We start from the raw sequence: 11711 nt of genomic DNA, 5'->3' as shown, positions 1-11711 counted from the left end.
TAATAAATGTTTGCAATTATTTCATTGAATAATTAAATGTATTGGCAAACAGAGTTTATGATGCCTATAAGACAATTAATAATAATTATATACAATAAATTAATAAAGAAATTAATTATTGACTAAATACCATATACTCCTGTGTAAATAAAATATATATTAAATTATTAACTTTTCATTTCAAATAATCGACAATATTCTGGAGTTTTTTTGTTTCAACATATATCTTTTTTGCGATAAATAAATATAAACGAAATAAAAACTTGATCGTTGCTTTTTACAGTAATTTTACTATAACGGAGTATTGTATATAATAAATGGCATAATGACATTTACGGAAAGTGAATCATTGTACTGACTTGATCTCGAGAATCCTTCAATACGCCTATTCTTTACGTAACTGGCCTGAGAATACGTAAAGTATAATAAATAAAAAAAATTAATGAATTAATAATCCATACGAAACATTCCATTAAATTAAAATACAAGAAAATAACCACACAAATTTTCTTGAACGAGAAAATTAATAATAATAAAATTTAAAAAAAAAAGGAAAAAATAATAAAAAATCTTTATATCAATATACCTATTATAGTATAATAAAATAATAAAAAATTTGAAGCTATAAATTATGTAAACGAATTTCGAAAATTCGAGTGAAAATTTAATAGAAATAAATAAAAATAGAAATTAATGTACACATAAATGTAGTTTTAAATTATTTCATACGATTATTATCTATATTATTAAGGAAAATTTTGTTTCCGGCATATCTTTATGATAGAAAGGTCTTGACTTGAATTTGTGCCTTTTCATACCTTAGACTATTTTTTATTGCCAAGTATTGAGATAAATTGATTTATCTATATCATTTGGATTACATTTAAATTATACGTAAAAAAAATACTATGGTATTTCTTTTCTTTAAATAAATTAATATATATTTTAATTATTCTCTCACGGAATATGACTGAATGTCGCTGAATATATAGCTAAATTATTTATATCGCGTCACTAATTTCGAAATGACATATTTTTATATTCCCTTTTGGTTTTAGGAAGCTTCTCAAAGCCAAAAGAGCCTACACAGAAAAAAAAGGATTCATTGATGCAAAAAATCTTTACCTAAAGGAAATTTTCACTTACCCCAAGAAATTTTTTGCATTGTGACTTGAAAACAAAAATTTATTTAAAACTAGAAAAAATTACTTGGCGCAAGAAATTATTTCTTGCCCAAAAAATCTTTTCTCGCCCCACGAGAATTTTTGTATTCAATTCATAATGCATGCATAAAATTTCTTAGTGCAAATAAAAATTTTTTGCAGCAAGAAATTTTTTTTTCTGTGTATTTCATAAATTTAGTAGTGATATTTGAGCAGTCACGCAGTGACTGCAGGTTGCTCGTTATTATTAATAATTATTTTTTTTTTATGTACTGTTTAATTTTAGTTTTAAGAAAATTTATTTTACAGATTTTTTAAACAAAATTATAGATAACACAAAGATATCTAAATAATTCATGATCCTGAAGTTAGCTGACAATTAAAAAATTTTGAATTTTATTTTCAACACTTTAATTAAGAAAAAAAAAAACTAAAAAAATGCACATGTAGAAAATTAAAAAACCTATAGGTGCAATTTTTCAAAATATTTTTTTTTTTTTTTTAATTTATCGTTTTTAAAAAAATTCAAAAATTATTAGATGGCTGGTAATTTCAGTTTCGTAAATAATTCCCGGGTAAATTTCAATTTGTAAACTGACAAGCACTGCCATCTAGTGAATAAAATCAAAATCATTGAATTTTACTCAATAAAAAGAAAAGTTTATATTTATAAATATCAATTTACGTCCCAGCTGTCAAAACTTGTGTGTTGTTGATTATAGAAAACAATTTTTAATTATTTTATTAATGTTAAAAAATAAAATTTTATAAAAAGAAAAATACTTTTTACTATAGTATTTTTAACAGAGAATTTTTAAATTGATTGACAATAATGGACTTGGCCAAATCATTGTTCAATGTTAGAGATCATGAAGGTTACGTTGGAAAAGAAGATCACAACGTAAGTATTGGATTGGTTCCGAAAAAAATTGAGTATTTTTTATTTATTTATTCATTTATTTATTTACGCCATTCGGCAATTATACATTATTGAAACAATAGGTAAAAAATATATAATAACCTAAGATTACGAGTGTGAATGTAGCAGACATCAGACAAATTTAAAATTATAAATAAATAGGGTAAATAATTAAAAAAATAATATTTATAAAAAATGCACTTAGTAATTTCAAAATTTTTTAAATGCGCATTTTTTAAAATTTTATTTTATTAATTATTTACTCGATTTATTAATAATTTAGAATTTTTCTAATGTCTGCTACATTCACACTCATACTGAAATTACTTATCAAAGAAACAGATAATATTAAAGGGATGATAAAAAATTTATAAGAGAAAAATAACAATAAAAAATAACAAATATCACTTATATATAAATAATGTCCAACCGCTTTGCGACTAAAGAAATGACAGTTGATTACATTATTAAATTTCTAGCCACACTTAAATTTATTTGTCAAAACACAAAAAATGTCAATCTCAGATGCAAATTCATTGACTAACTTTGATATTCTGTATAACGGAGCTCGCGTGGAGTAGTATTTTATTTTAATTCTTTTTACTATACTTTGAATGATTCTAGATACTGAAAATAAATGACGACTGATAATTTTTTTGTTTCTATAAATAAATTACATAATGTTACAGAAAAATTTTCCAAAATCCTTCCAATACCTTTAGAATTCTTTTATTATTGGCATTAGATTTATTGTCTGCTGTTTTCTTCATCATTATATTTTATCTTTTTGTTACGATGTTACCAGAAAAAACTTGAAACACTCGGATCTGAAGATGAATGTGATGCAGATTTCAATGACTCAAGTGAAGATCTTTTATCTCCAGTACCAGGAGGTCCATTTTCTGCTCTAACACCGTCCATGTGGCCTCAAGATATATTAGCAAAGCTCAGTCAACCTGATGATCCAAATTCTCAGCCTGATTACAGGTTCGACGAGTTTGGATTTCGTGTAGAAGAAGAAGATGGTCCAGAACAGAGTTCTAAAAAACTTTTAGGTGTACCATTTGTTGAAGATCCACAACACAGACAACAATGGTTGACATTAATGGAATTTAATCGTACACAAGAAATATCAGATACTCTATGGCATCGTACAGATCAACGTTTACCCAGAACAGATAAACTTCGAGAAATGGTAAGACGTGGTGTTCCACATTCACTTCGTCCAAGAATTTGGATGCGAATATCAGGAGCTTTACATAAAAAAATATCCTCAGATATAACTTACAAAGATATTGTCAAGGCATCAAGTAGTGATGCATTAATGACTAGTAAACAAATTGAAAAAGATTTATTGAGAACTATGCCAGCGAATGCCTGTTTTAGTAATTTACATAGTACAGGAATACCAAGACTGAGACGTGTAATGCGAGGATTGGCTTGGTTATATCCAGACATCGGGTATTGTCAAGGTACAGGAACGATGGCAGCTTCTTTGTTACTGCTATTAGAAGAAGAAGATGCTTTTTGGATGATGGCTACTATTGTTGAAGATTTATTACCAGCTTCTTATTATTCATCGACATTACTGGGTGTTCAAGCCGATCAAAAAGTTCTAAGGACACTTATAGCTAATTATTTACCTGATATTGACAATGTTTTAGTTCAACATGACATAGAATTAAGCTTAATTTCTCTTCATTGGTTTCTTACACTTTTTGCATCTGTTGTACACATGAAAATTTTACTCAGAATATGGGACTTATTTTTATTTGACGGCTCAATAGTTTTATTCCAGGTGACATTTGGTATGTTAAAAATTCGTGAGTCAGAATTAAAATTACTTGAAAATTCAGCTCAAATATTCAACGCACTCTCTGATATACCTGGAGATATTGATGATGTAGATCAATTATTTGAAGTTGCATTGGAAGTCAGTGGATCGTTAACAGATGTACTTATTGAGACACATAGACGACGACATTTAGCGTATTTAATGGCTGATCAAGGTGGTTTAGTTGGAAATCCTGATGCAGTACCAAATTTACCAAAACAACATCTCAATAAACGTCAAATGAAACGTAATAAATCAGCATTACAAGCTTTTTTATTTGGTAATGATGACAATGAAGAGGATGCTAAATCAAAAAATATAAGACAAACAGAAATTCTTGTTGATTTGAGAGAAACCATTCTCCAATTAGCAAGACATTTTATTAATGTTGATCCTAAATTAAATAATGTATCATTAATTGCTGATTATACGATGGATAGTCATGCGAGAGATCATGATAATTACGTTAATGTATCGCGTACACGTAATAGACGAGCAAAAGCGTTATTGGATTTTGAAAGACATGATGATGATGAATTGGGATTTCGCAAGAATGATATTATAACAATAATTAGTCAGAAAGATGAGCATTGTTGGGTAGGTGAGTTAAATGGACTACGAGGTTGGTTCCCGGCTAAATTTGTTGAATTACTTGATGAAAGAAGCAAACAGTATACATGTGCTGGTGATGATGCTGTCAGTGAAGCAGTTACTGATCTCGTAAGAGGTAGTCTATGTCCGGCTATTAAAGCTTTTCTCGAACATGGAATGCGCCGGCCATCTTTTCTTGGTGGTTCTTGTCATCCTTGGTTATTTATTGAAGAAGCTTCAACACGAGAAGTCGAAAAAGATTTCAATTCTGTTTACAGTAGGCTTGTTCTTTGTAAAACATATAGGCTTGATGAGGATGGTAAAGTTCTCACACCTGAAGAGGTATTTTATTTTTCATGTGTTATATTTCAGGGTGGCCACAAGGGAATGATTTCACAATTCCTTGATATTTTCTGGTTTTCCAGTAAAGTTTTTCACATTTTTCCCTGATTTAGAAATTTTATTCGGATCATTTAGATATTCAAAGTTTTTATTATATTTTCATTTTCAATAATTAAATTTGATAAAAATCAATTAATATAGCCTACTTTTGATTATTCAATGTGAAAAATGTGTAAGTTAAAATATTTAAAAAGAAATTTTATGATTGAAATAAATATTACAAAAATAAATTGTACCATAATTGTAATATATATATATATATATATATATATATATATATATATATATATATATATATTATAATTGTAACATAAATGTTACAAAAATAAAGGGATACTAAAAAGAAAAATGCAAATTTTTTAGTAATTTTCAACAGGTTGTAACTCGAAGAAAAATGGTCCTACGACAAAAACAAAAAGTCAAACTATAGCTTCAAGTGTCTAGTTTCCTGATCTGGGTCTTTAAATTTTTTTATTATGGACGATTTTGGAACAATCAAAAATCAATTATAATCATCGAAAAAAATTTATTGAAGTTCGAAGACCGTTTTTAAGACGAGCAAAAATTTGGTAAATTTCTTTTTCGATAGTTTTTTTAGGATTACTCTGGAACCGCACATAATAAAAAAAATTTTAAGACCAGATCAGAAAACTAGACACTTGAAACTACAATTTACCTTTTTTGTTTTTGTTGTACAACCATTTTTCTTTGAGTTGCAACTTGTTGAAAATAACTAAAAAATTTGAAATTTTTTTAATAGCTCTCAATTTTTGTAGCTAGTGTATTATTGAAAAATTTTTAATTTTGAACTGTCATAATTTAATTCCCGGATACTTTTCAAAAATTCCCTGACATTTTCATGATATTTCCCGGTTGCATTAAATTCCCTAATAATTCCCGGTTTGTGGCCACCCTGTATTAATATTTAAGTATTAATGTTTTTGATATTTAAATAATATTATTTTTTATTAGTTACTTTATCGTTGCGTTCAAGCTGTTAATTTAACGCATGATAATGCTCATGCACAAATGGATGTTAAATTGCGCTCTCTAATTTGTTTGGGATTAAATGAACAAGTTTTGCATTTATGGCTTGAAGTTTTATGTTCTTGTGTTGAGGTTGTACAAAAATGGTAAGATATAAATAGAATAAAACGGATAAAACTTTTTTTTATTCAATTATAATTATCGATTATGAATAATAAATATTTTTTTATATATAGGTATCAACCATCAAGTTTTATGAACAGTCCAGGATGGGTCCAAATAAAATGTGAATTAAGAATTCTCAGTCAATTTGCATTTAATTTAAATCCCGATTGGGAACTACCCCGAAAAAAAGAACAATCACAACCACTAAAAGATGGTGTCCGAGATATGCTTGTTAAACATCATCTTTTTAGTTGGGATCTGTGAGTTATTATAATGAATTAATTATTTAATTAATTCATTATTTTTTTTATCTAAAGTTTAAGAAATTTTTTAATTTATTTAAATCCTATATTATTTATTATTCGTAATTATTATATTATTTTAAATCTATAATTATAAACAAAAAGAACGAAGAATTATGAAAAGTATTTATTGAATAAATCAAATAGATATTTGAGTACCTGCAACAGCACACGTATCCATAATAACGATAATAATATAATCCAAAATGGATTTGTTAATTAATATTCTTTATTTAATAAACCAAAGATAGAACAGATAATTTTATCGGATAAATATTTTATTAGATACTTTTATCCGTCCTTTTATTACATTTCTCCATAGTAAATATTAATAATTTATGTAACCAGAAGTGCACTCCCCATGAGTTAAACACGGCGAATAAAATTGATTGGATTGTTTTGGTGAAAAAAATATTAAAAATTTAATTCTATTATTGGCAAAGCACGTGAACGAAAATGGGGTCAAATTTATTAAAAATGGTGGCCTACAGAATTTTTTCATGCATTCTAATAGACTGAAAACATCAAACGATCAAATTAAATTTCTTTTAAATTACTTAAGGGATCATTCTGGTTTAGGCAGTAAAAAAAAAAATGTTATCTTCATTAATTTGTTTGGAAAGAAATTGTTATAAAAATTCATCAAAAGTTTATTTAGGTTGACTAATCTGTATTATTAAGAGAATAAGGAAAATTTTGTTTCAGTTACATCTGATAAAATAAGTTAATGTTATTAAATTTGGTATCGTTACAAAGATCTTGACTAGGATTTGTTCCTTTTCATGGTTCAAACTCTTTTTTATTGTCAAGTATTGAGACAAATTTATCTATATCATTCGAATTACGTTTAAATTACGCGGGAAAAAAGACGGTCGTATTTTTTTTTTAAATAAATTAATATTTTAGTTATTCTGTCACTGAATATCACTGGATATATATAACTATTACACATATAATTAAGAGAAAATAAGAAAAATTAAGTCTAAGCAATTTCTTCTATGATAATAAAAATTAAACAGACTTAATTAGGTATCAGTGAAAAGAAATATATTAGATGACTCATAAAAAAAAATTGACCGGGTGTAGATTTTTTTTCAAGATTCCCATGATTATACAATCATCGAAATCAATAAGTTTGCGAGTTAATGATCAGATTTGTCTCATTAAATTTTAATGATAATAAAAATAAATAAAAGTTTCTAGAGTTAATTATAAAGTATAGATTTTAATAAACATTTAAATTCAAATCATAGATTACAATTTTTGTAGTAATACTCTGGCAGTCATGCGTGACTGCTGGTTGCTTGTACATGTTTAAAGTACATAGAAATTTATCTGTATTCTATTTTTTCACTCTTCTAATACCTTAAAATGGTGGGTGAAGGTAACTCCGAAAAAAAATTAGTGTGCTGGCGGCGGTGATATTTCGATAATGGCTCATCTAAAATGAAAAAATAAAAATTATTTACATTCAGTAGACGTATAGCTCTCGTCTGAACTACGGTCAAATTAAAATTTTGATTTTAACTATTTTGGCCCAAAACCAATAAAAGAAATTTTCTCTGTCCTTAAAGAGTGTCTTAGTCATTGTAAATAAACTTTTATAAATATTTAAAACAATTTCTTTCTAAACAAATTAATGAAAATAGCCTTTTTTTGACCGCCTAAACCAGAATAATCCCTGAAGATTTATTTTCCTTAAATATATGAATAAATGTAATTACTATTGAACTACATGTTTTAATTTGAGTATTCACGTTATTTTATCAATTTATTTTAGTGATAATTTAATGAAAATACAAAATTGCTCATTATAAAAGTAAATTTATAAAAGCATACGCATGACGAGGCGTTTTGGTGTACAATAATGATGTTATTAAAAGTATATAAATAACAAAAAAATTAGACTATACATTTAAAAACCTATTAATTACAAATTAAATGTTGAATATATTCAGAATTTTTATCATATTAAATAAAATGTATTACTGTGTAAAAAAAATCAGTGTATATAATAATATATTGTATTATTAATTTTATTTATCTTCATCTTACCATAGATAAAGTGGAAAACAATAATGTGAATAAAAAATTTTTTCATAAATCAATTTTTGTTTTTTTACTTGTCACTGCAAATTACAAATTATTTATAATTTTTGTTTTAATAATTGCAATGAATTAAGAAAAAAATCGTGTTCATTTAACGAAACTACAAATTTGTCATCGATTGAATCATTTAAAAATTTTCTTTTAATATAAATAAAATGTAAATCCATAACATTAGTACCAGTAAGTCCAGTTTTTAATAAATTACTGCCTTTTTGAAATCGTGAATAAAAATTATAGGAATCATTATTTTGCAAAACATTATAAATATCAATATTTTTCAACTCTTCTATTATCAAATCTTTTGTTTTTTCGTCTTCTATTTCATTTTTTAATTTATTATTTACTAATTCTTGTAATTTAATTAATGTAGCATTTATTTCAGCATAACCGAATGCACCAGTAGCGTCCGTAGGACCATCTTGCCCATCTGTACTGGCACTAAGAAATATAACATCAAATGAATTTAATTCCGGACTATTAGTAATAGTTTTAAACCAGTCTTGAGAAAATCTTAGGGCAAGTTCTTGATTCCTTCCACCTTTTCCTGACCCAGTTATCAGCACAGAGGGTTCTCCACCAGCGATTAAAATTAATTCTTTATCTCCCATTACTTTAACAGCTTGATAAATTTCATTTGCTTTATTCTTCAATAATAATAAATCGGGATCATTATACATTAACTCATTAAATTCTTCAAACGAAATGGATTTAATCAAAGTTTTACATATTAAACTACACAGATTAGTATAAGTTTTGCTAATTGATGTAACTAATCCTTGAATATTATTAAATAAGATAATGGAATTAAAACCTTTACGCAAACATTCTAACTTTGCATTTTCAATAGCCAGTGAATTATTACCAATAATTATGTTTTTTACATGATTATTATAATTCTGATTATATTGGTCAAGATTTAATTCATACGACTCTTTGGACAAAAGAACGTGTTTTAAATTTATGCTTAACTGATTTAAAAGATTATATTTTATTAATATTTTTTCAATATTTCCTAGTGGTATTAAATTATAAACTGTTGGTCCACTGGCAATTAATTCTATTGGATTATCAATAATATCTGATAATATTAATCCAATTACAAAAGCAGGATAAGCCATAAATGCTAAACCACCAGCTTTAACCATCGATAATTTTTGCCTAATTAAATTAACTTCTTTTATATCAGCCCCTGAATTAAATAATTTTCTGCAAATATTGAGCTTTTCTTCAAGAATTACAGGTGGTTTGGGCATTGATAGTAAAGCAGAACCACCTCCTGACACTAAAACTATTAAAGTATCATTTTCAGTTAATGATTTAACCATTTGAATTATATTGCGGGTTACTGATAGAGTATCATTATCTGGCTCATTATTGATACTGTTTTCTTCATAATTTATTAAACTAGTCAATTTTGGTTGTATTTCTGATTCCTCAGTATTCTTTGATCCTCTTGGTATGCTAACGATTCCTTTTATTAAACGATTACCAAGTAATTTTTCTAGGGCTATTGCCATACTCATCACAGCTTTACCAAAACCTACGATGTAAACTTTGTCTGTGATTGCAATTGTTTCATTGTCTATTAATAAATTATTATTGTTTATTTTAATTTTATTATCAATGATTTTGTTCGGCTTAACAGATTCTAAGGCAGCATAATAAATTTCTTTCAAATTTTCTTTAATTTGATACAAACACTTTGGATTTTGTGACATTATTTTAGTAGATAATAATTGTCTGTTTAAACTAGATATTAAAAAAAAAAATTATTTTTTATAAAAAATGTAATTTTTTTGTTTTAAATTTTAAATTTACCTTTTTAACATAATTTCTTTTAATCATCTGATAATAATACTTTGAATTAAAAACTTTTACTTTAATTACATAATATACTTAATTTTTTTTGTATTGATAAGAGTTTAAAAAATATATAGATATATATGATGCATAAATATTTTGAGGTTAATAGAACTTTTTTTATTCAATTATAACAAAAAAAAAGTTTGTATTGTGTATTAAATTTTTTGTTTCGTTTTTCAAAAATGGCAAGAGGAAATGGGTGTGCATGTAGCTGACAATAAATGGCAATTTTTTTAATTTTAGAATAAATGAATAAAATGTGACTAGAGTAAAAATAAAAGAAATGAGTATTTAGACAAATGAAAAATTTGTACGCGCATTTTATTAATTTCATTATTTATTTCAAATTTATAAATTTTCTCATGTCTGTTACACTTATACTCATCAATAGGAAAATTGTTATGAGTAAATATATGAAAATGACAAATTGGACTTGGACACTTAGGAAATAGATATAATGTCCTAAATATTATATAATTATTATTTTAAAAATTGTTAAAATAAAATTTTTAAATATAGAAAAGTCTGCAATTCGAGTTATAACCATTTGAAAAGGAAAAAAGAGGAAACACAGAATCAAAAGATACAATGGTAACTCTTCTCTGAAAAAAATTCAATTGAAAGCAGAAAGCTGCATTTTAGATGGTAGGTGTAGGGTAGAACTACCAGTTCTAGATACACTAGGACTATTCGATTCAAATGAGTGTGAATGTAGCAGACATCAGACGAATTTAAAATTATTAATAAATCGAGTAAATAATTAATAAAATGAAATTTTAAAAAATGCGCATTTAAAAAATTTAAAAATTAATAAGTATAATTTTTATAAATATTATTTTTTAAATTATTTACCCCATTTATTTAGGGGAGACCGAGGCACAACAGCCTTCCTCAAAAAATTGGTAGAATTTTTTTTTTCATTTCGGTCAAATCATCATACTTTTGATTTTTTGAATATATTTTAGGTTGATCTGCAATATCTGGGGCATAATAGATTATTACCTGAAAAAAAATTTGCTAAAGAAAAACTTTTTTTTTTTTCTAAACTAAAATGAATTTTAAAAATTTATTGATTAAAGTTCTTTTAGGCCAATAGATTATATTGTGGTTAAAATAAAAAAATACAAATTTTAATAAAACTGGTTACAGTAGAGTCTCTATAACTTTTTGGTTCTATAACTTTGACTTCCCTTAATTTCTCCTCCAACAGCAGGGGAAGTGTTCTCCCATTATCACTCAACTGTACATGCGCAAAGGTAAAGAGCGGTTCTGCGTATAGGCGTTGCGCATAAACTGAACATTCTAATCCTAAATTTGTGTACGTAAATAAACATTTAAGTTAAATAAGCTTTAATATTGTGAAAATCATTAAAAAA

The 11711-nt window shown here is 26.0% G+C and overlaps 2 protein-coding genes across 2 annotated transcripts; one reads left to right on the top strand and one right to left on the bottom strand.

Moving 5' to 3' along the window:
* Nucleotides 1–1848: 1848 nt before the first annotated feature.
* LOC103573798 (small G protein signaling modulator 3 homolog) lies at nt 1849–8387 on the top strand. Its single transcript, XM_008553011.2, has 4 exons — nt 1849–2064; nt 2888–4849; nt 5882–6042; nt 6133–8387. Exons 1-4 carry the CDS (start codon nt 1996–1998, stop codon nt 6323–6325), a joined length of 2385 nt encoding a protein of 794 aa, XP_008551233.1. The 5' UTR covers nt 1849–1995; the 3' UTR covers nt 6326–8387.
* Nucleotides 7724–11251, bottom strand: LOC103573799 (glycerate kinase). The gene is made up of 4 exons (XM_008553012.2): nt 11188–11251; nt 10291–10598; nt 8419–10221; nt 7724–7804 (listed from the first exon to the last, which is right to left on the bottom strand). The coding sequence occupies exons 2-3, from the start codon at nt 10299–10301 to the stop codon at nt 8511–8513; spliced, it is 1722 nt and encodes a 573-aa protein (XP_008551234.1). The 5' UTR covers nt 10302–10598; nt 11188–11251; the 3' UTR covers nt 7724–7804; nt 8419–8510.
* Nucleotides 11252–11711: the final 460 nt, after the last annotated feature.

This window comes from Microplitis demolitor, chromosome 5 (genome assembly GCF_026212275.2).
Source record: "Microplitis demolitor isolate Queensland-Clemson2020A chromosome 5, iyMicDemo2.1a, whole genome shotgun sequence".
NCBI lineage: Eukaryota > Metazoa > Arthropoda > Insecta > Hymenoptera > Braconidae > Microplitis > Microplitis demolitor.
Note: the sequence above shows the minus strand (reverse complement) of the source record. Positions and strands in the feature narration are given on the sequence as shown.